The sequence below is a fragment of the Strongylocentrotus purpuratus genome, unplaced genomic scaffold (assembly GCF_000002235.5).
Source record: "Strongylocentrotus purpuratus isolate Spur 01 unplaced genomic scaffold, Spur_5.0 spur5_scaffold_6, whole genome shotgun sequence".
Classification (NCBI taxonomy): domain Eukaryota; kingdom Metazoa; phylum Echinodermata; class Echinoidea; order Camarodonta; family Strongylocentrotidae; genus Strongylocentrotus; species Strongylocentrotus purpuratus.
Window position 1 is genome coordinate 58,812,080 of NW_022145612.1, and position 27,350 is coordinate 58,839,429.

General features: G+C 37.7%; 1 protein-coding gene across 2 annotated transcripts in view; it reads left to right on the plus strand.

Annotated features, from left to right (window-relative positions):
• Window positions 1-1,822: 1,822 nt before the first annotated feature.
• The window catches only part of LOC592144 (adhesion G-protein coupled receptor G4), a 37,624-nt gene continuing 12,096 nt past the window's right edge, over window positions 1,823-27,350 (plus strand). The window contains exons 1-11 of one of the 2 annotated variants that reach the window (XM_791682.5): window positions 1,824-2,201; window positions 14,148-14,270; window positions 16,285-16,445; window positions 17,487-17,632; window positions 20,483-20,658; window positions 21,442-21,572; window positions 21,976-22,173; window positions 23,523-23,587; window positions 24,408-25,034; window positions 25,512-25,781; window positions 26,381-26,481. In XM_791682.5, coding sequence (XP_796775.4) covers window positions 21,454-21,572; window positions 21,976-22,173; window positions 23,523-23,587; window positions 24,408-25,034; window positions 25,512-25,781; window positions 26,381-26,481 — 1,380 coding nt within the window. In that variant the 5' untranslated portion in view covers window positions 1,824-2,201; window positions 14,148-14,270; window positions 16,285-16,445; ... (1 more) ...; window positions 20,483-20,658; window positions 21,442-21,453. Of the gene's footprint in view, window positions 2,202-14,147; window positions 14,271-16,284; window positions 16,446-17,486; window positions 17,633-20,482; window positions 20,659-21,441; window positions 21,573-21,975; window positions 22,174-23,522; window positions 23,588-24,407; window positions 25,035-25,511; window positions 25,782-26,380; window positions 26,482-27,350 lie in introns of both variants that reach the window. The other variant, XM_030971973.1, reaches the window with a different exon arrangement.

A 27,350-nucleotide genomic window follows, 5' to 3' on the forward strand; every position in this document is an offset into this window, starting at 1 on the left:
ACGTCTTCGGTCGGTTTCGGTTGTGTCTTGAAATCCACCTATTGCAAGCGTTGGCTGAATAGTAAATTAGGTATAATAGTTTTCATCATTTGGACATCAGCAACTTTCAAAAAGCTGATTGCTTGATAATAACAATCACAGTTGTAAACATTTTACATGCTTTGTACAAACAAAGCATTACAGGAAACAAAAAAATCATCTCGATGTCGATCATGAAATTACATCTAAACACATCTAAAATAAAATAAAATAATATCAATTTACCCCCCCCCCTTCCTCGCCCACCACCCCTTGCCAATCAAATTCAAATTAACATTTTATTGATTTCAATCAAACAGATAGGATCATTCTCATTTTTTCTTATACATCGGATAACAAATTTCAAGATTATAGTGTAACATAGATAATTGAGCGTAAGAGTAAAGATAGCATTAACCAGGAATGACACAAGTTAACATACTACTGCATGTCTCAAGAACAAGAACATGATTTATTCCATGACCTATGATCACAACAAACCAAGGATAGATCGGCTTCATGTTTGTTACGAACTGGCCTCGAACGTGATATATCTGCTGGCAACCGCCTGCAAATCATACAAATTTTAATTATCATTGATGAATTAAAGGGATAGTTGAGTTCTGTTTTCAGACCGCAAATGCCTTCAAAGTGCATGGTTATTGCTCTTATTCTTATCTATGACATTTATAGTGCCCTTTTAGAACCTAAAATTGCTATCCCTTTAATCAGGACAAGTCACAAACTTAAATCACAGACCTCGCTATGCGCCCATTCAGAGAGGCTCCGCTCAAAACACCTCCCTGGCTCAACCAATGTGAATCATAGGTAAGATATATCCAGAGGCGTCGCTAAAGGGGAGAGTGTGTGTGTGTGTGTGTGTGTATGTGTGTGTAGTTTGACGTGATGCTACGTAGACAACAAGGTGTCCATTCCCATCGCTTCTAGCCTGTGACGAGAAATACGTTACCGGGTAAGTACGCCGAAAACCAAAACACAAAAGTGTATGTGGGGGGAGGGGGGAGGTGCGACATGCACCCCAACTGTCAGGATATTGTCAGTAAAATTGCGCCGCCATGGGGGGAAATGAGAATAGGGGGAGGAGAAAAATGAGAGGGAAAGAAAACCAAAAAAGGAAAGGAAAAGAAAAAGAAAACATGGGTTTAAAATTCGCAACCACGTGATTCGAACCCGCACTCTTTTCAATCACGCTACTCCGATTGATTGATCAACCATGTTGCTCATTTATATAAATAGCTACGATGCTGACTAGTCTTGACGAATTAAACCGTATATTTATGTGGTCGAGGACAATGACCGTGTGCGCATACGCAAGTACAGTCAAACCTGCTTTAGTGACCACCTGTCTACAAAGACCACCTGTCTACAAAGGCCACATTTGTTGTTTCCCTTGAAAATGTTTTTTTCTCATTGAATCATGTACTAGAGGAACTTGTCTACAAAGACCACCTGTCTACAAAGGCCACTTTTTGAGTTTCCCTTGGGCGGTCGCTATAGACAGGTTTGACTGTACTATATATATAAATCGTAGGAAAAATAATTCAACCCCCCCCCCCCTGCCCCGGCCCCGGGTTTACAGGGTTAAATTTGTAGACATTGGGTAATTGGCATTAATATATTCGTCTGTAATTGGCGGTTATAGTTTTGTCGGTAATCGGTGGCTTCTACACCCCCCCCCCCCTAACTAAAAAGGCCTAGCGACGCCCCCTGGAATCTGATATGAACGCAGATACAGTTCAGGGATTTAACTTCAAAAGAACTCGATTATCAAGGACAACAAATATTTGGTATATGGCGTTCTTTGATAGGACACAAGTACCACACTTACAATAGACTCTATGCGTCATTTTTGTGTTGTGCCCTCCAATGCGTTTGTAATACGGTACTACTGTTTTGAAAGCAGAAATAAGTACTGGTACTCCGTTCGTGGTGTCCAGTTGAGTGGAGTGGTCATTCCTGGCATGCTAACTCTCTAGCTCATCACGACGATAGTGTGTCCCAGTGAAAAGGGAAATACGGAAAGACTTCATAACTATATACACTGATCAGAGAATACCCGAATATGTTACCCAGGCGAGTGAACTATGGGGATTTCCTACTCCTTGGACTCGCAGCCCTGAGCTTCGGCCCCAAACTTTCGGCTGGTCAAGGCGACAATGCTCGTAAGTTCTTTATCCGTTCCTTTTTCCTTTAAAAAAAAAAAAAAATTGTCGATTTGTTTTCATTCGCTCTACTTTTCTTACAAAGTTAGGTAACCATTTTAAATTGTACTTCTATCATGTCTAAATACTTTTAAAATCTGTTTTGCTTAAATCCACATGTGACATAGTCCACCCCTTCCTGTTTTTCTTCTCCGTCTCTCTCTTTCCATCTCATTCTCTCTCCTTCTTTCTCACTCTTTCTCGCGTGCTTGCTATATCTATCTATCTGTCCATAAATTCATTTATGTATCTCTTTCATCAGCTCTCCCTTCCTTTATTGTATATTCCTTTAGTGTGAGTAAACTTGATAGCTCTATACTCGGTTATTTTACCTGATAAAATTATTAGGGGGGGGGGGCAGTAGCAAGGAAAGGCGTAGGATAACCATAATTTTCCATATGCGCAAAAGACTTATATCTACTTGCTCACGCTTGACATTATATTGTTGCTGCTAATTTACTTTTTAATAAAACCTTTCAAGCCGTCGCCACGACCATGCACTACCATCACCACTATTCATTACTGCTACTATATTGGGCTTACTATGCCATACCATACACCACCACCACCACTAAAGATACCACCACCACCTTCACCTCCACCATACCACCGCCACCACCACTACCATCACGACAACGACTACTAAAACAACTACTCCGACTCATACTACTTCTACTAGTACTTCTACTACTACTACTTGTACTACTATTACTACTACTACTACTACTACTACTACTACTGCACTCTAAAAACTGAAATGTTAAATATTAATTTAAAAGGGCCGAAAAAAGAGTGACCACTCTTTCAAAATGTCAGATTGTTTCTTTCAACCTGCTAGGTTCAACCTTTATAGTGTTGGATTCAGCACGTTCAAAGTGTTAATCTACCATTTTGAAAGAGTGGTCACTCCTTGGCCCTTTTAAATGGTGATTTAACATTTCAGTTTTTAGCGTGTACTTCTACTACTACTACTATTTCTACTACTCCTATTTACTTACTAATCTACCATTACAATCTACTACACCTTTCGCTATATTGTGTACTAATAGGCCTTCTACTAACACGCTAGTTGTAATACAATAGGCATAATACTTATCGTTGACATTATAACTACTACAATTCAGAAATACGTATACGGATACGCCCTTCTACATGTATTATCATTGAGTGTTTTCCTAATCAACACTGCACGCAATTAACTACTAAAGGGCTACCATAAAAGTATACCATAAAAGTATACCATAAAGGGACGTGTATTACTGGTAGGTCAGATTAATTAAGGGGATATTAAGGGATATCAACTCGGTTTGTATCCGGTGAGTTTTGTTTTCTCTCTACTAGCATCCGGTCGTATAAAGTGAACATAAAACTACTTGCAGCAAGAAGCATTCAAATGCGAGTATCTTGTCTAACAGAAGAAGTTTTTTCCTTTTCTTTCTAGCAAACTATATTTTACACAGGAACATATACATTTGAAATTATTAGTTAATACATTAAAAAAAGATAACTTTGAATAGATTTAAATTAGTTGTTCAATTTGTTTATTATAAATTCTTACTATATTAATCGACTCTCTACTTTGTCTGTTTTCCACCTCTTTGACTCTAAATAATTCATATTTTATTATCATGTGGTAACTGTATTTTTTATTATTATTATCATTATTATAATTATATACAGGGCAGCCCAATCTGTTATGCACTATTATGCACATGTATGCACTGTTCTCCCATGAGGCCCTATACACGTATATATTTCATCTGCATATAGTGTAAATACATAAACTTTTTAGTAGACCCCTCCACATTTTCTTATTACGTATTGTTGTTCGACCATCTAGACCTCATCCTGTTCATTATGCTCTGTATTGTTTTCTCAAACCAATATAACTATTTGTTATAAACTAGAATAATTTGTGGAATATGAATAAATAACGATAAATGTGATGGTTTTATAGAATACACCATGATAATGACTTATCAAAATCGTGGGAGTAATTTTAGCTTGCAAATGAGCTACATACATCTTAACATGCAGTTGATATGCATTCATATTTGAATATCATAATTATTAACTTATCTCGCGTTGATTTCGATTCACGATAAATCTATCGACCACTTTCTGAAATCACTTAAATATGATTTTATATATATTGTCTTCTAAAGTTTACACGTCCATTTATCTATTGCGTATTTTGCAAATAAAATGATTTCTTTCTTGATTGTATATCATACAGTGTAAAGTCTGATATCATAAACTTTAATTCCAACATCCATGTAGTTTGTATGAATCAGTCAGAAAGTTGGGTTATCCCGAGGGAACTTGGTCCTGTGAGAGATTTTTCATTTTCTATATTTGACCGTAAGCAATGTCATCGGATGCATGACGGGTAACCTATTTATTGTAGCAAGGTTCAAGGTTCAATTTCGTTTTTAGCTTCATAGGCATGGCGTGGGATATAATCATAGCAGACGTGTATACAAAAGGCAGGCAAGCGTTAAATATCCCGACACCCTATACAGTGCGTCCCAGAAAAAACGAAACCGAGTATTATAGATGTTTTATCATAACTTAATCACAATTATAATTGATAAATGACACATATTTGTAAAGCTTAGATCCTCTTCTTTCATTTGATACATCTCATATAATGCACATTTCACGCATGAGTGATTAAAATGAATTTGAAGAGAAGAAACCAGAAAGTCATTTGGCGGACGGTATCTGAATTTCATAGAGAAAATCACATTTCCAGAAAGTTGAGTTTCTGCCCTTTCATACATGTATGACACCTCAATAAGGAAAGATAAGCTAGGAATAAAAGAAGTTCTGTTTGTTTAAAGTAGTGCTTGCATTTCCATAATTTTATAAAACGAATTCGTTTTCACTGGCTGTCTGCCGAAGCAACAAACGGAGTTAAGTCTTTTGTCAATTCTGCTTGTTGCTACGGCAGGCAGCCAGTGAAAACAAATTCATTTGATAAAATTATGGAAATGTAAGCACTACTTTAAACAAACAGAACCTTGTCATTCCTTGCTCATTTTTCCTGATTGAGGTGTCATATGAAAGGGCAGAAACTCAAATTTCTAGAAATGTGATTTTATCGTTGAAATTCAGATACCGTCCGCCAAATGACTTTTTGGTTTCCTCTCTTCAAATTGATTTTAATCACTCATGCTTGAAATTTGCGTCATATGAGTCGCATCAAATGAAAGAAGAGGATCTAAGCTTTACAAATATGTGTCATTTATCATTTTATCAATTATAATTGTGAATAAGTTATGATAAAACATCGATAATACTCGGTTTCAGAAGGAAGAAAGTTATATATATATATATATATATATATATATATATATATAGTCACGCCAACGAGACCGAGAACACATAAAGCGATCAATGCACTTTACCCTGATACCCAAGTCACACCAACGAGGCCGACACCAGACCGACACCAGACCAAGCAAACAATACACATTACCCTGATACTCTAGTCACGCCAACAAGACCGACAACAGACCGACAACAGACAAAGCGAACAATATACATTACCCTGATACCCTACCCACACCAACGAGACCGACATCAGACCAAGCGAACAATACACATTACCCTGATACCCTAGCCACACCAACGAGACCGACACCAGACCGACACAGACCAAACGAACAATACACATTACCCTGATACCCTACCCACACCAACGAGACCGACACCAGACCGACAACAGACCAAACGAACAATACACATGACCCTGATACCCTAGCCACACCAACGAGACCGACACCAGACCGACAACAGACAAAGCGAACAATATACATTACCCTGATACCCTAGCCACACCAACGAGACCGACACCAGACCGACACAGACCAAACGAACAATACACATTACCCTGATACCCTAGCCACACCAACGAGACCGACACCAGACCGACACAGACCAAGCGAACAATACACATTACCCTGATACCCTAGCCACACCAACGAGACCGACACCAGACCGACACAGACCAAACGAACAATACACATTACCCTGATACCCTACCCACACCAACGAGACCGACACCAGACCGACAACAGACCAAACGAACAATACACATTACCCTGATACCCTAGCCACACCAACGAGACCGACACCAGACCGACAACAGACAAAGCGAACAATATACATTACCCTGATACCCTAGCCACACCAACGAGACCGACACCAGACCGACACAGACCAAACGAACAATACACATTACCCTGATACCCTAGCCACACCAACGAGACCGACACCAGACCGACACAGACCAAGCGAACAATACACATTACCCTGATACCCTAGCCACACCAACGAGACCGACACCAGACTGACAACAGACCAAACGAACAATACACATTACCCTGATACCCTAGCCACACCAACGAGACCGACACCAGACCGACAACAGACCAAACGAACAATACACATTACCCTGATACCCTAGCCACACCAACGAGACCGACACCAGACCGACAACAGACAAAGCGAACAATATACATTACCCTGATACCCTAGCCACACCAACGAGACCGACACCAGACCGACACAGACCAAACGAACAATACACATTACCCTGATACCCTAGCCACACCAACGAGACCGACACCAGACCGACACAGACCAAGCGAACAATACACATTACCCTGATACCCTAGCCACACCAACGAGACCGACACCAGACCGACACAGACCAAACGAACAATGCACTTTACCCTGACACCCTAGCCACACCAACGAGACCGATATTAGACCGACTTCAAAATTAACATTACACTCTATAGCCAAGAATAGGTCGGTATGGAGTTGTGATTAAAATTACAACATTTCCTGTTGGTCATTGGTTTAAACGAAGGAAACAAACGCACAATATTGGTTGAAAACAGGAAACTACGTTTTGCATCGTATCATTTCTTGTGTCCAGGCGTCATGGACGTACGATAGAAAAGTGACTAACGACTTTGGAACTCTATTTTTTAAAATAATTTTCCAGAACAAATGCAGAATGATTCACAAGGCGTCTTTTATTGTAATCACTTAAGAATGCCTTATTTATTTTGTTGGGTAAAATAAGTATCCGCCTTGTTTTTCTTTTGAAATACTATTCAACTCCGTCTATTTTCGTGAATAAAAATTGTGATTAAAAGGATACCTTTTTATCACAATTTTTATTCACGAAATTAATAGTAGAAAGGAATAAAAATTAGAAACTTGAAATCCTAACTGCTCTTGATTTAATTATGAAACTGGATGAGCGATGACAATGAACTGAACATATACATTTATAACTAAAAAATAGCATACATATTATTTGTTCGCGGATAATATCAAGGAGTTTTAAAAGCTGGAGTCCTATATCTAGCTCATTCCCTTTGAACCATCTTCGAAGTATTTTGAAGTATGTCAGGCATGTGCTTAACTGGGTCTTCCTTGTAAATACGTAGGCAAAAGATTCCTGCCTATAGCTGCAAACTAACGGGCCACTTTCAAAGGGATATATGCTTTTGTAATGATAATTACTTTTCGCTACCACTCGTCTGATAATAGGGACTTTTAGATTTGCACGTCGACATAGGGGACTGCTACGTGTGACGTCATTTTAAGGCAATGAGACGTCCTTTTAAAGTGCCCATGACATCGAAATACAAGTGTATTCCTGTTGGTGTGCAGTCCTGCATACATCTCATATTTTGATATGTAAACTTCTGAATTTGTTTCATAGATTTTTAAATATTTTTTGAAATATTTGTTTTCAAACTTGCTAAGCTCCACCCCAAAACCTCCAGATCTCATTCCCCTTGTGACATCATCTGTCAGTCATCAATGAGCTAACTTGAGAAAGTGGCATGTAACTTTGCCAAAGTTGACCACCTGTACAATACCACACACAATAGCAACATATACGTTGCTATGTCAGACATGTCAGACTAAACTAATATTCTAGAATAGACAATGGTATGTAATTTCCCCAAACTTAGCACACGTTCATAATAGAATTGCATGCTTCCATAATACATCATCATTACCTTTGTCTTCCTGGTGATGCTACATCATGTTTGACATAGCAACTTGTATGTTGCTATTGTATTACGTATTGTAACAGGTGGGGAATCTTTAGATTGATGGGCAGAATGCAATAAATTTCTCAAAACAACTGAAATTATTCTTTGGGGTTAGTTCATCTCTCAATTGTTATTATTGAATTCGTACTTGTAATGCATTACCATACTATTTCCCCCCCGACTGTGACTACCGACCTTGAGCATTCTATTCTAAAACTTACTTTTCTACTCTTCTCATTCTTCTTCTGACTCCGATTCTCTTTTTTCTTACATCGATCATCCATATCATCTCATTGTTTTTGTCTGTCTAATTTTCTTTTTGATTATTATGCTTCAGCCTGATTACGTATGGCACATATCAAAAATAATTTTGAGGAACTTAAACTCTACAAGCTTGTTACATGCTTGTCTTTAAGTTCCTTTTTTTAACATGTAATTTCAAAATTATCAATGCAATACAAACTTATGCTGTGTATGTATCTTTATTGTTCATGAATTTGTTAATGTATTGTTTTTTTCATGTGAAATGAAGGAATTAAACTGAAAACTGAGACTGACTCTTCATAGGTTCTACTTTCAGGTTTACAAAGCTTTCTTTACTGTCCTTTTTGAATCCAAGTTAAGTAGTTTTTTAATTGATTTCAATTATTCCCAGTACATTAAACGAGTATAGAATATCTACACACAGCTCAAATATAGTTTTCATGATACGAACCTTGCACTACCAATGTCCTTTTGCATTGACAGTACTGAAAGGCAAGTCTCATTTTATCGAAACCATACCTTCAACCAGGCGCGTACGCAGGGGGTGGGGGAGGGGGGGGGGGGGAGGGGGTTGAACCCCCCTTTGGTATTCTTTATGTGTGTATTTCTGAGGACCCCCCCCCCCTTTTGGTATTTAAAAAAAAAAATTATACCAATGGCTGACCTAAAAAAGTTGACCTCCCCCCCCCCCCCAACGGAGCAAAATGTCAAATTTTCAAAAATTTTGAGACAAAAAAAAAAAAAAAAAAAAATCATCTTACCCCCCCCCCCCCGCTATTCAGTGGCTGGCTGAGTCGTTGCGAAATTTTCGACCCGATTCAGAAATGTTAACCCCCCCCCCCCCCCCTTGAAAAAATCCTGCGTACGCGCCTGCCTTCAACCAACCTTGATCAAGAGAAAAAAGTGAACTCTTTGAATAAACTCGGAAATGACTTGCAAAGCGGAAGCTCGAAAGAACCAGAAACAGAGTTATTGGTCAACGTGGATTGATTATCGAAGAACGGATATTTACATAAGCTAAAATCACTATGAACATGGCGGACAAAGAAAGAGGACAAAATATACAGTTCCTCAGGTAGAAAAGGAACATCCCTTCACTGCTATTATGTAAACATGTATAGAACAGGTGAATATGCATGTGACACCTGTTCTACACATTTTTACATAACAGCTGTGAAGGGATTTCCTTTGTTTACCTGAGAAACTGTATATTTTGTCCTCTTTCTTTGTCCGTCATATTCATAGTGAATGTTGGATAAATATTTGTGTTGGTTTATACGTACTGTATTCAGTGGTAAGTCGTCCTATTCCACTAAAATCCACCACGATACCAGGATATGGCCAGTGGTATACAGGATGACCAACAATATTATGTATCGCCATTGTTTTGAAAAGTATTTGGGTTTGTCATCGCACGTCAATTTTTTTTTTTTTACTGCAAACTACTTTAATAAACATTCGCTCCCAACATGTTGGAATGGTATATAATAGCCTCATGACAGTGCGACATGAAATGATCTTGGTTGTCATTTTGAAAAGAGAAGTTCCATCCATGGAATGTTGCACCGTTTCTCTACCCTCCCCTCCCCTTTCTCTCTCTCTCTCTCTCTCTCTCTCTCTCTCTCTCTTTTCATATATACAAATACAATGAATATATATCTATACACACATACTAGCACACACTCACACCCACAAACATATATATATATTATATATATTATATATATTATACGTAAAGAATCGAAGGATATATCATAAGAGAAAGTACACTGCACTTAAAACTGATTCATTTTTGTCAAACAAAAGGTGAATTCTGGTGAATCAATGGTTTTGATTTCGGATCTTTATGTTAACCTTGCGGTAAGAAAGCAGTGTACACGAAATCACGGTCACTGAACACACTGGACAAATATATGCTGGTTTTCTTCTGTAATGCAAATCTTATTGGTTCTTCATGCTATTGTTCCGAGTGTTAGAGTTTGGTGGAGTCACGCATTCCCGCCGTTCATCATAACCATGAATTGTGAATTCAGCCATGGAATTTCGAACGATTTCTTTAGATGTGCGTTATTGGCACTATTTCAGTGACACCATCTAAAAATCTCTCTCACTTTGTGAGTGTGTAGAATTGAGCTCCATCATTTTGTATTTGTATTTGTATTTATTAACATTTATTTCCTTCTCAACGGTACAATATGAAACACAATGTATATATAAATTATATATGTAACAATGATTTCAACATAGAGTATACAGTGAATAATTGAGATAACAGAAGGAGGCGAAAACCCGACTAAAGCATAGCTTGAGTTGGGAACGCCCATGATAAGTTACTGAGAGAAAATTATAGATATTATTATGAAAATTACGTATTTTATAACAGAACGTTGATAGGAATAAATGGATGAAAAACTGAGAAGAGAATTAAGTATAGGAAGGCATGTTCACTTATAGAGAGGAAGTTAACTCAATTACATATTCCGAATCCGAGCCCTCCTGTGCTGTCCTGGGCTCTGCATGTGTTTACGATTGCATCATAAAGTCTAAAATAGACAGCCCGTACATTCATTAAAAACAAGCAAAATCAACAAACAAACAGCAGCTTCATCCGACAACATTGTCATGGGGAAGATACAGATCGTACCTAGCAACAGCTAAGGCGTGTACGTAAGTGATCAAAAAAAAAATCGGTCATATAACATGTTATTGAATTCTACAAGAAGTCACTTGCACACATAAATACAAGAACATGTATTAATATCGAGCAATTAAATACATTTTTGGCTTACGGGAAAAAGTCTGCAAGGAGAGCTACTTCTGTATCAAATTGAAATCTTCGGGTCTAGGAGATGAATGTTGGCAGCGCTTCTCGTATTATATGTATGGGTTTCAGAGTTGCATTGAAAATGATAAGATCACTAAATTGTGATAGGAAGATGTTGTTTATGCTTTTATACATGAACATGCCCTGTTGATGCAAGTTGATATCACTGAATCTCAAACAAATAATTTGTTACAGACGGGACCAGTATGGGAGCGATAGTGCGTTCCGGATATTATACGAATCCTCTTCTTCTGCAATAGTGTAAGCTTTTGAATTTTGTACTTGCAGGAATTCGCACAAACAAGATTACAGTAAGACAAATATGGAAGTATAAGAGCACAATATAACATACGTAGAATGTGATTGCGCAAAAGATGTTTGCGTCTGGCTATAATGTCAATGTTTTTGGACACCTTACTTTCAACTTCGTGAATATGGTATTTCCAAGACTAGGAACTATCTAAATAAACGCCGAGAAATTTAACTTTATCTACCTTTGGCAATATGATCTTATCAAGAATAATATTGAAATCATTGAAATCTGCATTCTTTCTATAATTGTGAAAAATCATATAATTACATTTCTTTACATTTACAGATAATTTATTAGATGTGAACCATTCACATATATATGCAAGACCTGCATTTACTGTATCCATAAGAGAAATATATATGTGTCGTCTGCATACAGTATAAAAGCTAATTAATTAGCAGATTTATAACTATCATTCACATATAATATAGATAACAGTGGCCCAGGAAGCATGTTATACTGTCCTAAACTCCGAAATAGAAGATTGATACTTACATGGTAATCGAATGTTAAGATAGCTTGTGAACCATTTATGAGCTACACCACGTTTTCCATAACGATATAGTTAAGATAGTAAAATATATCTATAAAAACTCAAATTGCAAAATTAATTTGCTTCAAAGGCGTCTATGACATTATTAAAAAGACTGGTAAGAGCCATACATGTTGAATAATTCCTACGGAAACAATATTGATGTTTATTGAGAATAGAATGTCTGTCAAGGAATTCAATAGTTCTTTTATAAACAATACGCTCGAATAATTAAGAGAAGACTGACAGTACAGGAATAGGCTCATAGTTTTTAAATTCACGATTGTCACCAAATTTAAAGACTGGTGTTACTTTAGCTTTCTTTAGCTCATCTGGAAATACTCTTTCTAACAATGAAAGGTTGAATATATGGCATAGTTGTCTTCTTTATTGTTTCCAAAAGTACTAATGTTACAAATTTCGTTTTCCCTAGTAGGATATAACTACAAAGAGTCAACAGGTGGATCATTTATATACTGTAAATAATTCGTTTGGGTACCTGGATTTTATTTGCTAAAGATGGATCTATTCTTGCGAAGAAGTAAAAGGAGTTCGAAGGGGTTCTGTAGCGATGTGCCCGTTATAATTACATTAGATTTATTAAGTACAAATTTGTCATGGAAATACTGAGATTTTGCTTTACAAGTTAATCCTGTGAGTAGGTTACGATAATTTGTATACGCAGAAGCATTTTGGTCTGATGGGCTACGTAAACAAATTTTGTATAATTTATTCTTATGTTGGTTCGACTGTTACAGTTCATTCGTTATCCAACATTTTAATTTCTTTCTTTTTTCTTCAAATACAATTGGAAAATGCTATCATACAAGGCACAGAATATATTTAAAAAAATATTATTATAACTATAGTTTGGATCTTCTGCAGCATATACATCCCTCCAGTCGACTTCTTGCAAATCCCTAATTAATTAAGGCCTCAATATTTCTCTGATTTATAATTCTGTGATCGATGTTTACTTTCGATGATTTTACATTGGAACATTAAACTTTGAAATGGAAAAGACGGGCAAGTGATCAGATACATCACAATACAATAGACCAGTATCATGAGATGAAAGTAAGTTATTTGTAAGTATTATCTATGAAAGTGGCAGATGACTTCGTAATTCGTGTAGGTTTTTCGATAATGCCGTAATGAGACAGTGTTGAACATAAAAGTAAATCCAACCCCCCCCCCCCCCCCCTCCAAAAAAAAAAGGTCGAAAAGAACGCAGAAAATCAGAGAAAACAGACAGGTGAAAGTTTGAACGAAATCGCACAAAAGATAAGAAATTAATGAATTTTTTGAAAATTGTAAACACTATATGTATGGAAAATTCAAATTGGCTGAATCGGTCATGTCATTGTGATGTAGGGGCGAACAATTCCCTCATTTGTTCCAACACACGAAATGACTAAAATTACAACAACAAAACATCTAAATGAATGACTCGGGAGTCTCTTTTCTTTTTAGAGGAAATGTAATGAATTATTATCCATAATATACTTTGAGTAGTGAGCCAAGGAAGTAGACACTAGACACTTAGAGGAAAAACATAAATTAGTGATATTTTTACACGACGACAAACGGGAAAGTTGTTCGTGACTCCCATAGCTATAGTGATCTCATATGTCCAACATTCATAAATCTCTTATTATTGTTCCGATTTATTTCAAACTTTCGTCATTTCGTCTCTCTTATTTTTTTGCTGCTTTCATACAAATGAACTTATTACTAAGGTTGGATTGCCCTTTAATACACAATTTTATTTTCTGCTTTCATACAAATGAATTTACTTCCCACTTCGCTATAGCTCACTGTACCAATACCCCCCCCTTCGTGCCCCATTTAATACACTGTTTTATTCTATTTTCTTCCTTCCTTATAGCTGCCTGTATCAACGGTGACCTTCAATGCCCCATCAGCAAAGCGTGTTACCCCCCTCAAGCAGTATGTGACTCTTATGACGATTGTGGTACTGGTTTCGATGAAATCGAATGCCTAGAATTAGGTAAGTTTACTATTGCATCCAAATGTCAAAATTTGTATATGATCTGCGGATTCATTAAATGTTTTTTGAAGTGTATGACTAGGAAATGTCAGACAGCAAATTGCATTCACATATATTTTGTTCAATTGCTTGCCATTATCGTATACGCAGTCGGAAAGAAAAGTTTGTAATTTTGTCTAAATACTACAGTAGCAATATATCATTATCCATAATACAATGAAAGCACGAAGCATTCACTTATTTCGATGTCATTATTCATTATTCTTTGCTCGTAATGTCTAAACCTTATCCGATGATTTCTTATTGAAAGACTCCAAGTCTAACTTCAATCACTGACATTTCTGCCGTGCTTTTGATTTTCCAACGTAAAAATAGTAAACGCAATCTCTTGCACCACATTATAGAGCCTTTTCTTTTCAATGTAGGAATGGTATTGTTGAAATCAAAAGCAGTATTGTGATGAAATTCACATGTGCTTGTTACGATTTTGCCAAAATAAATTGCTTCAATGTTGATGGCTTAATTATTTGTGTTACTATGCTCATGATTTACGGATATGTTTACCTGGATTCGTTTACACAACCAAAGTGTGCACTACCTCCACTCCTTTGCGAGTGTTCCTACCATAATTGTAGTAAAAGAGATTGCATATGTCATATTATAGAGCTAGGATGGAATTGATTTGATCAGGAACGACATTGTGTGAAATTCATTTTATCTAGTTAAGGGTATGGCAGGTTAAATTGCTTCAATGTTGATCAGGGTTACCAAGGTAATGAGATAGTGGAATGAAAAATCCATTTCCTGACCCTGATCGGATCGCCATAACCACCACGTTCATTAGTGTTTGTTAACCTCAACATGAGACAGAGCGAAGTAAGGGAGTGAGTTGCAATTAAGCTTTTCATTTTAAAAGAAAGTGCAGGCCTGTAAATACACGTCGCATAGAGCAGAAGCCAGGATGGAACTGTGAATTGCCAGCCGAAGAGAAGTTTATGATATGATTATTACATGCACCCTAGAAGCATTAGAAACATAAATGGCATTTTCTTTTCTTTAGAATAGTACAAGTATAGTAAACTGTATAGTCACTTAACCTACACCACATATTCTGATTGTTTTCCAATCGGCTTATTGGATTGGTCGATTAAAATAATGACAACAAATAATAAATCATAAATAATTTCCTCTTAATTCCACCAGGGTAGTCTTGCTAATAATAGTTAATATTAATACCAATTTTTCTGCGAGTCCCACAATTATTATTAGTCAAACAATTGCCAGGTAACCTGGGTGGAGAGTGGCAAAATTAATGTGGATAGACGTTAGTGCCTGACTGGGATTCGAACCCTTAAAGGGATAGTTGAGTTCTGTTTTCAGACCGCAAATACCTTCAAAGTGCATGGTTATTACTCTCATTCTTATCTATGACATTTCTAGTGCCCTTTTAGAATATAAAATTACTATGAAGGTAATTTTAGACCTTAAAATGTGTAAAATAAGTTAGCCAATACAATAATACGAATTCAGCTCCACTTTCGAAAAAATACGGTGACCGTTAATTACTTCATTAATTAATAATAACAATACATGGGGCCGGTTGGTTGTGCGTAATATAACCAACACGAAAAAGCCAACATCGGCATTGGCTGAAATATAACGTAAACGGCGCTATTTCGTTTTTTCAACGGCTTTTTCAAATTATCGAATATTTGTGGTGGTACACAAATATTAGAAATCGTTATATTTATGGATATTTTAGCCGTCTCTGAACCGACTTGTATCAAACAAAGATGATTTTGTCATTTAAATTGTATGTTCTTTCAAATTTAACACTAATTTTTTCAATATCCCACAAAAAAGTATTTTGTATAGCGCCCTCTGCAACAGAACTCAACTATCGCTTCTAATCCTTGTATAGAGAGTCAAATGAATGAACAACTATACAACGTCACCCCAAGATGTTTCTGTGATATGTCTGGTTTTGTTGTCATTTCTATTCTCACCTCAATAGATGAATGCAATGAAACAATATATGCCCCGTTTGATAGCGACTGCAGTGCCGAAAGGAGTAACGGGACTTTCGATTCAAGGGGCCTAGACTTCAGTTTCAACGGGGAGTTTTTCTTCGGCATACCACCCTTTGAATCCGAGTCTCCAGTTTGGATTGACAGAGTAAGTTGAAACGAAATGAACAACACATGTATGCTGTGATCTAGTAAAGGGGCGGACTCATGACTTTGTAAACAGAAGGGGGGGGGGGGCATAGTTCTGAAAAAAGCTATAACATGCAAACAAGTAAGGGGGACATCGCATTTGTTGGTGAAACAAACAACATTGCCAAGCACATAATTAAAAATGATTTTGTTTTTCTCCACCTTTTCAGTCGAATTTCAGTCGATTTCAGTCGAATATTTTCATCGAAGGGGAGGGGGTTGGGTACTTGTTTTCTTTCGTGTATACCTGATGTATGCCACATGAATTTTAAAATAAGGGGCAAGAGCCGATTTTGCCTCCCTATTCCCCACTGATATATTGGACATGTCACATATGAAGTCCTACTTTGTAACTGTTGCAGACCTCTAGTCTAGCAAAACGCCGAATTGCATCACACACCTGGAAAGGAATACTGATATCATTTTTTTTGTCAATGATACCCGGAGAAAATAGAGTAAAAGAAGACTGAACAAAGCAAACAAATTCTGACGATTAATGTTTTTATATGATTTGAAAAGAAAATGCAGTATCTGGCTATTCATTGATATAAAAAAAAGCATTAAGCAACACACCCTGACTATAACAATATTTAAGTAGATAAGGGAAGAGATACTTTTAAGGTTGTTATAGAACCCCATATTTTAGAGCGCCAAGAGTGTGAAGTCTGAACAGAAATGAGAGTCAAACAGGAGCCCACTATTCATATTTTACGTTATTATCACAATGATGATGATGATAATTGTAAGTATATTCTTATTAATAGTAGTATCATTACTATTATTATTGTTGCTACTTTTACCGTTATTACTGTCATCATTAATATTACTATTATTAATTTTATTATTATCATCATTATCATCAATATTGTCATTATCATTAAAATGTTATTAATATCATTTATTTTTATTAACATAATGATGATTACTTTTATTTGTATCTTTTTTGTTTTCTGTTCCATCATTATGATTATATTTTACGTTGTTGTTCTATTTCTTCTAGGTGTATCTTAATTGGGGAAGGAACCGAAGCCCTGGCCATCTACCATTTTGACAGAACAAGGATTTTTCATGCTAAGGATATCATCCATCTCTGCCGTCGGTAATGTCACCGATTTAACAGTTGTTCCACTCCAACTGACAGCAAATGTAAGAACGAGTTGTATATCATTTTATAGTGTTTAATGATAAAGAGTCACTTGATTTGCGTTAAGTTGAATATTAAATTAAAAAATGGAGTCAACATTTATCCTAATGTTTTGTCGATATTGGAATGAATTATGCATTATATTATAAAACAAGATCCCATCATGGATCATGGATAATAATTATGAATAATAATGATAATGATGGTGATGGTGGTGGTGATGAGGATGATAATAAGAATGAATGATATGAATATCCTCTAGTCATCCGTTTCAATCTCTTCTCTTGATTCTCTTTCTTTTCTTTGATCATATCCTTGATTATTTATTGTGAATTTCCATTTATATTTCATATCCTTGATTATTTATACTACGTCGAGCGTACGCTACCCTACGCAGGCCTACGTAACTGTACGCGGAGGGACGCAAATGGGTACGCGAGATGGGCGCAAAAGATTAAATTTTTTTCGCGTACCTTCGGCGTAGAGACTATACGCAGAAAGTACGCCATTTGTACACAAGTCTACGCAACACTACGCTACTGTACGCCAAACCTACGCAACAGTACGCTACCCTACGCCAGTCAGACGAAGCAGTAAAAGCTTGCTGTGTACGCAACCGTGAGCAAACCTGTACGCCAGGCCTACGTAACCGTACGCCAGCCTACGCGTAACCTACGCAGGGAATACGCCGAAGCAACATTTTCTTTCATGAATACGCAGCCTAAAGCCATTTTCACACCGGATCTGCGTAGAGTTGCGTAGTGTTGCGTACCGACTACGCCGAAGTTAAGCTGCGTACTCATGAATAAATTGATGCTTCGGCGTAGTCCCTGCGTAGGTTATGCGTAGGCTTGCGTACGATGGCGTATAGTTACGTACCCTGTGCGTAGGCACCGCGTACCTACGGTGTAGGCAATTGGCGTAGGGTTACGTACGCTTGCGTAGGCCTGGCGTAGGGTTGCTTACGGTGCGTACGGTTGCTTACTGTGTGCGAAAATGCCATGTAAAAATGCAATAGACGCTCGTAGGAGCCGCGAGTATGGCCATTGACGCTTTATAAACATATATAAAAAAAAATATGTTAAAAAGACAGTTCAATGTATTGTATAAATGAACTGTGCAGTGTACAAAGAATTGTACATGTTATTACATGTGAACATAACTTGATCTAAGTATAATAATAACATTCTGACAAACTGTGACATCCAAGGGGCAGTGGGTCTCTTTTGCATGCGTGAAATAGGGCTGAAACGCCAATTTGCGTAAAATAGTGAGTGCAGAAAATAACATTTATAAACCTGCCATAAGTTTTAATAGTAAAAAGTGACATTTGGTACACGTTTTTGACCGTTAAATTTTCAGTTTTTTAGTAGGTATTAGCAACTGCTGAGGTTATTTTGCAGTAATGTTAATTTGTTCAAGATTTTATTTTCCCAAAAATGCAGACATTTTTGTTGATGTACTACGTTATTGTACAATGTATTATTCAAAAGGGTAATATATGAACTTTCTTTTGATGAACATTGCAAGGTCACGTGATGTGATTTGATACCTCAAAACGCCAACAAAAGAGAACTCTTATTTTGATTTTGATTTTGTTAACCATATCCCTTTCTTTCACTCATTTGTAAAATATCATTCCATAACAGTTTCCTGAAAGTTTGAAGACGATATCTGTTGTCCTTGGTCCGTAGCGTATTTGTGTGTGAAAATGTAATGATATAAATGTTAATCATTTATTAGATTTAAAGAAATACTTCTGACATACACACTCACTCAGTCTCACTAACAGAGTGAGACAAAATTATTTCTTTGCTCATTTCAATTAAACAAAATTATATTACAAACATACAAACAGGACCACAAACGTATACACAAGCAAACAAACCGACACAATACATACAGATTTCCACAAAACATAATAAAATTTTCGCATGAGGCATCAGTTTATGAATCTTATCTCTGTTTATTATATCAACGGCCTGAGATGTCAATTATCGCAAATTGAATAAACCATAACAAAAAAAAACATGTCAGTCTGAAATACCTTGTAGTAGTACAAACAGAATTACAAGCAAGAATGATCAATGATCAATACCTGCCAAGTTTACATCCAGGTATATTCAACAAAAAAAATCTTTATACCATACGTTTTTAATGCTCCGTCGGACTGGCGTAGGGTAGCGTATTGTTACGTAGGCTTGGCGTACAGTTGCGTAGGCTTGGCGTACAGTTGCGTAGTAAAGTCTACGTCGAAGGCACGCGACAAAAATTAAACATGTTTAATTTTTTGCGTTCATCTCGCGTACCCATTCGCGTCCCTCCGCGTACAGTTGCGTAGGGTTGCGTACGATCGCGTAGTCGGTACGCCATAGTACGCAACTCTACGCGGATCCGGTGTGAAAGGGGCTTTAAGAGTGCATGGTGGAATGTCCACTGCGGGATGTTATGACCAGTAAGAAAGAGAATACCGAAAAATAGAAGGCACGATGAAACTAGATGATCCAATCCAATAGTGCACTACATGTACAATATACAATCTAGCATTTCAGTACGCTGCAGTGAAAATAATGATAACTAATTTGGAAATTACAACCCTTGAAATGCATCACTTCTTACACACTGGTTTTAGATCGCGAATGTGAAGAGAACTCTGAAGGATTAATTTATATAGATTTGTTATCTATAAAACATCAGAGCCGCCACTAAATGTGTTTAAATGCTACATTACTTGAACTTTTACTTATCCCTATCCGTAGAGCTATACTAATACTTATCCTTACCCTTATCTTTTATTTATAATTTCCACATACTTATACTGACGGTTATTTATACTTATACTTACATAACAGGAATCTCTTAGTGAAGTTGTGAAGAAGCTACGTGAGCCCTTGGAAATTGACCAATCTGGAATTGGCAGCATACAGGTCAATCTCAGTTTCGTGAGGGATGCAGAACCAAGCGATGAATCTCCTTATACTGCTCCCGAGTTCCTCGAATTTGGCACTGTAGAAGTAGAATTCGTCAGGTAACACAAACAAGACTCAAAACAGAACAGAAACTCTGATGACATGTATATAGGTATAGGGAAATGTACATGTACAGGGCGGCGGGGACACCATCAAATAGGCCCAGGAAATTGTTATTCGGTTGAACAATTTCCAGTGAGCCTTGGCCGCAATTTATCCACTTCGGAATTATGTTCTACTTAGAAGATCAGCTTTGCACTGACATTATAACGTACTCGTTCATTGTATTAAAACAAAAAGAACGCCACCAGAAGTTTTCTGCACCAGGGAATCTGTACTATTAAGTGATTATTTGAATGAAATTTTAAATATGAGTGGGAGTGTCGTGGTCGAGTGGTTTAAGGCGTTTGACTGTAGATGCGAAGTTCGAGGGTTCAAATCCCGACACGGCACTAATATCCTTTGGCAAGATATTTACCTGCATTTGCTACTCTCCACCCAGGTGTTAAATGGGTACCCGGTAGGATGCGAACGTTCATGTGGTTGGACGAGCAAGTGTGCGCTTGTAAAATGGCGACTGGCTGGAATGCTCCCCAGGGAGTGGAAAATGTGCACACATTGTGTGCGGGTAAGCCTGAATCCGATGTCCGGGGTAATAATATATCTGTAAAGCGCTTAGGCACATCGTTGGATCGGTGTATTGTTTGAGCGCTATATAAAAAAAACGGATTATTATTAAATATGATAGCAGGCCTATCTCTGTTTTGAAGCGATTGTCATACTCAATTAAGGGACTCATTTCTCAAATCTATCCTGTTACCTCCTCTTTTTATTCTCCTTAGATATTTGGATGGATGCCCCGGTATACCATGCCTAATGGCAGCATGGCCCTACCTGAGAAGGAACGGTGCTACGCCGTGTCTGCCTCTCGAAAGGAGGCTATTTGTGTCATCTCTGTATGGAAGATGCATTTGTACGTATTCAAATACTTCTTATAAACTAAAATAAGAATTATATCAACCTACTTCGAAAAGATGATAGTCTTGCAATACATTGATTTTCCGTACCTTGATTTTAATGTGCTGATATAATGTGCAATTTGCTGAGTCTACGATTGGTTGTCAAAGAGTACACTACCAACCTGATGTATGTTGGTGATTAATGCGATTCTTTCTGAAGGATTTACCAGCATTGGTTAAGTAATCGTTAAATTTGTTGAAAATTGTCCATTTTAAATTGCTGTTGCACATAAGCCGAATTAACCTGGCTCGATATGATGATGCTGGATGAAATGCGGCGAAAATTAAAAAGACATGTTTCTTCTAAAACAGAAAATGATTCATTATAAGCGTTTTTTTGTTGTAATCCCTGCATAGCTTCGCCAGAAATAGCTCCATCTCTGAAAACCAAACTGGTTATCCAGGCGAGAACATCTTCATCTCCTGCGATGCCAGAGGGAAACCACAACCTGTGGTCTCCTTGTTACCGGTCGTAGATCCAGAGTCGACGGCTGAAGTGGGTCTATCACCATCAGCCAGTCAACTAGTCCCATTATCAAACGGAACCGACATTACGTAAGCAGAATGCATAACATAATCGCATAGACTTTCGAAAATTAACAAACCGTCCTTAAACTTGTTTTTACCTAATGAAATGAAACGTAATATACTTAATCCAAACATGATTTCTATTATATATTCAGTAGGGTATTGAAATTCCTTCGAGTTAATTTCTTTTTTTTTTTGCAATCGTGTTTCATATATATTTTATAAAGATGATACATCATGAGAACTGATGAATGCAATCATATAGCCCAGTTACTATACATCATACAGCTCTACAGTACCAAGTATGAGTATGAATGCAATCATATAGCCCAGTTAATATACATCATACAGCTCTATAGTACGAAGTATGAGTATGAATGCAATCATATAGCCCAGTTAATATACATCATACAGCTCTATAGTACGAAGTATGAGTATGAATGCAATCATATAGCCCAGTTAATATACATCATACAACTCTATATTACGAAGTATGAGTATGAATGCAATCATATAGCCCAGTTACTATACATCATGCAGCTCTATAGTACGAAGTATGAGTATGAATGCAATCATATAGCCCAGTTACTATACATCATACTCTATAGTACGAAGTATGAGTTGAATGCAACTATAGCCCGTACTATACATCATACAGCTCTATAGTACGAAGTATCAGTTTGAATGCAACTATAGCCTCGTAACTATACATCATACAGCTCTATAGTACGAAGTATGAGTTTGAATGCAATCATATAGCCCAGTTACTATACATCATACAGCTCTATAGTACGAAGTATGAGTTTGAATGCAATCATATAGCCCAGTTACTATACATCATACTCTATAGTACGAAGTATGAATATGAATGCAATCATATAGCCCAGTTACTATACATCATGCAGCTCTATAGTACGAAGTATCAGTATACGAATTATAGCCCAGTTATGCAGCTCCATGGGACGAAGCATCAGTACGAATGCAATCATATAGCCCAGTTACTATACACCATACTGTATAGTACGAAGTATCAATATTATTCCTGGCTTTAGCCAAGCCGTCACGATAGGGCGTTAAAGCATTCAAGGAGTCTCTTCCTATCGGGCATCCATTTACCTCACCTGGGTGGAGAGAGGCAAATGTAGATTAGTATTGTGACATGTTAATATGATAAATTCTAAAATCTCCCTGGTAGTTCATGACTCTAAATAAAGGTTTTTATTCAAAATGAGATATGATCATATGGTAATGACAATATAGGATTCATCCGTATATAATCGTTAATCCACTGTCGTCAAATAATGAGTGAATGCTTGTTAGTAGCCTACATATATGCAACTTCACCTTCCTCAATTGTTTCCCTTCTGTTCTGACAGATTTACCTGTACTGCTGAAAACCTTGCTGGTACAGCCACTTCAACGGTACAAGTAACAGCACTAGGTATGGTTACATTACGTTTTCCCAGTGACTTACCTACGGAGGGGTAAGGGGAACGTGCCCCCTCCCCCATCGCATGATGACAGAAAACAAAAATAAAGACAAAGGCGAGAAAGAGAGCAATGAATATGGGAAAACGACAAGGAAATTAGACTAAAGGACCCTTCCGAATCCTCCCCCATTCAGTAGCCTTGTTTATTCTCATCTTTGATTTTCCGAGATAGACCGGGTACCCCCTCCCCCATCATGCCAGTGCCCCACAATGCGTGGACCCATGCTACGCTACTTAATTCAAGACTTTATGTCCGACTCAACAGCACACAGCAGAGGTCCGTAGAAAATAACTTAAAACTTGAAACATGAAACATACTACCACTGACATAATTTATATACATTACAAAAAAGGAGAAAATCAATATTATACTGTATCAAAGAGAAACTAGATAAATACATTTACATTGTAAAAAATGTTACACGAACATTGTTTAACAAAATAGGTGTCAGACCAACTTTGAGGCAATTACAGGCCAATCATGGGCAATTTTTACTCAGTTTCTAGGAAAAAGAATCAAGCGTGATTGTCAAAGAAATTGTTACCCAATATGTTTACAGTGTTCCATTTTAACCATTATACGTATACGAATAAATCAAACATGAGATTTATTAATACAGCCTGACCACCTTTGAATAGTATTAAGTAGTATACAGTGTGCAGTATATAGTAATAGTATGCACGTATGTTGAACTGCGCTATTCCGTGGCAGCTGGTGCAAACTTGTGATCTTTTCTATGAATGCATTCTGTCTTTTATCATGAATCCTAGATTACCGATGTCCTGGTTTAGCTGATGCCATTGTGGACTTCCAGCAGAACCAGCTGGCGGAATGTCCATCCGTTCTTCAATTACCGGTTGATGGGGATATTTTCCAGTCTTTTTTTTCACTCAACGTCCTTCAAGACGGCATCTTGCAGTTCTTGCCCCTGGTGTTGTTCATGCCTAACCCAAATCTCCAGGTTCCTTCCGTCATTACGTTCCGGATTACGATCACAACCGAGCCGGTAATAGTAGCAGTGCCCTCGCGTAGAAGACGTGACCTCTTCAAGATTCTGTACGAAAGAGATTATCGCAACGTCACTCTCGACAATGGTGCCATCACTGTAGAATTCTCACCGCCTGTCTTCGTTTCGCAGTCCACACCTCTTTATATCAACCTGCTCACTATAGATAACACACCTCTGAATCTTCCATTTAACGAAGGATTGCAAGGACCGCTCTCATACCTCCAGTGTCCTCTGTCGCCTCCATTGAACCCTACTGACAATGCGTCGTGCTACGATCAGCTGGATATATGGGCCGCCATGGAGGAAGAGTTCGTCGGGTTGGGGTGTGCAGAAGATGCTTCTTTATCATTCCGCACCTCCGAAGCATGCCTACGTATTGGTGATGCCCGTAAGTCAAAATACATTCCCCAAAATATACATCCTGTAGAGTCTCCAATTATTTAAAACCTACATTAATTCAAATTGTTATAATTAATGGACCGCCTGTCGCAAACCTTTGAAGAAATCGTTATTTGCCAAATACAGGTCCTAATTGTACGCCCGATTGGCAAAAGCTTAATGCGCAAACAATAATATGTTCTTTGGATTTGACTAATGCCCTCAGTTTGTATTTTGATTGATTTCAAATTATAATGCATACAATTGTCAGTTCATCGTTGTTCTTCAAATTAGAGTACTTCTTAGTCAAATAATCCGAAGTTGACTGAATCTCGATCAGGCGAATGATCGTAATTTGTAATGCTTCCTATTCCCCCAGCTCTTAAATTTATTATTAAAATGACTGTTTATCCATCTTAAAGTAATCAAAATCCGAAATTCACTTATCTCTAACAATTTCTCATTTTGTCCTCATCTCTCTCGATAGAGCCTGTGGTCACCAATGAAGTGTCCGTTCCCCTTCTGCAGTTTTTCAAAAACTACGATATTCCCTGTCCAATAGAGGGCGCTGTACGTCGCCAATGGTTGCGCATGTCCAGTCGTGGATTGAGAACCCCCTACGAATCCCCGTCGCCGTTTTTACGCTTCCAACCGTTCACCGCTGGTGACATGGGTTATTACCTCTGCGAGGGGTATGGTGGCGGGGCTTACCGCGATGAGACAGTCACAACCGTTCCTGTTCTCCTGACTGTTGAGGGTAAGAAGCAGATGCGGATCCAGATTTCTAAGGGGAGGGGGCCCAACTTTTTTTTTTGCTACCGAAAATTTGAAAATCGCGCCGGCCGAAAAGACGCTCAGTAGGGGGGGGGGGGGGGGGGGTAGTGAGCACATTTTTTTTTTTTGGTCCTCGCAAATTTAAAAATTTACACCCCCCAAAAAGGTAAAAATCACGTGTTTTTACATGTTTTTTTTTCTCAAGGGGTGGGGGGCCCGCCCCCCCCTGAATCCGCCACTTGGGCTACGGGCCCGGCCCCCTAGCAAAATAAAACTTGTAAAAAATGAGATGGTAACTTAATTTGACCTTTTTAAAACAAAAACTAAGGCGGGTTCTGAACCTCCTGGCAAAAAAAAAAAAAAAAAAATCGTTGCAAGAATATTGCGGGAATACATGTAATTAAAGCTAAGTATTCAAAATATTCATGCAAAGGCCCACACTAGTCCCCGGCTGCCTAACAAACTCCTCTACATCTTGTGCTTGTTTATCTGATACACTCTCTCCCTCTCTACCTCTCGCTTAACACACACGCACACAGTTTCGCCCTAATTTCTCTCAATTTCTCATTATCTCTGTTTTAGGAGTGGCAACGATTGCCTTTTCAGTGACGTTCGATATCGACTATATTGACTTTGAGAACTCTGAAATGTTTTCTGAGATTGCTCCCATGTTCAGAGGCCCAGTAAGTGCATTTTCTCATCTTTAAACACCAAATATTCAATTTTCTCGCTTGGCTTGCTCGCCGAAAAGTATGAATTAAGTGTGCTGTAGTTAATGAAACCACACAATGACGTCAATCAACATCATCATTTACAAATAATGAAGAGATTACGCGCTCTTACCCTCTCACGCAAACAATATAGAGCCAAGATCAATTTTTTGCCACTGACCCGGAGCCGCCCCCGCCCCCCAAATTTAGATACGCCACTGAAATGAATCGTCTCGAACTTCAGTAACTGGTGTGCGGTTTGCATGCGACGAGCCATTTAAAAGTGATGTCATTCAAAACGTGTTATTTGAGCAGTACATACACTGCTCTCTGAATTACTGGCGTATGGACTAATTGTCTTTACCACTGTTCACAGGCTTAATTAGCGTAGGTAATAACGCATACGAATCTCGTGCAACGGGTATTATACTTCAAGATCAAGCGCTTTTCTGGAGAGTAAAGACAATTAACAATGAGAAACTTACATTTCACATATTCCTTTTGAGTTGTGTTAATTACGATTACAGTGAGAATCTTGATTGGAAGACATTCTGTAAAGACATACATCAATATGATAATAGTAATAACGACGGTGACAATAATAGTAATAATAGTAGGGTGATCACACTGCCTGTGCACACAGTCTGCCCCATGCACATACACATACACACACACACACACACACACACACACACACACACAGCAGTCAGTTGGTAGAAATAGCAATTTTCGTAAATTTATTTTAAAAAAACTGAACAATATTTTTAATTTTTATTTCACATATCTTTCAAGCATACAATTCTGTGTAGTTTCATTGTTATAGGCATGTGGGAAATACGTTA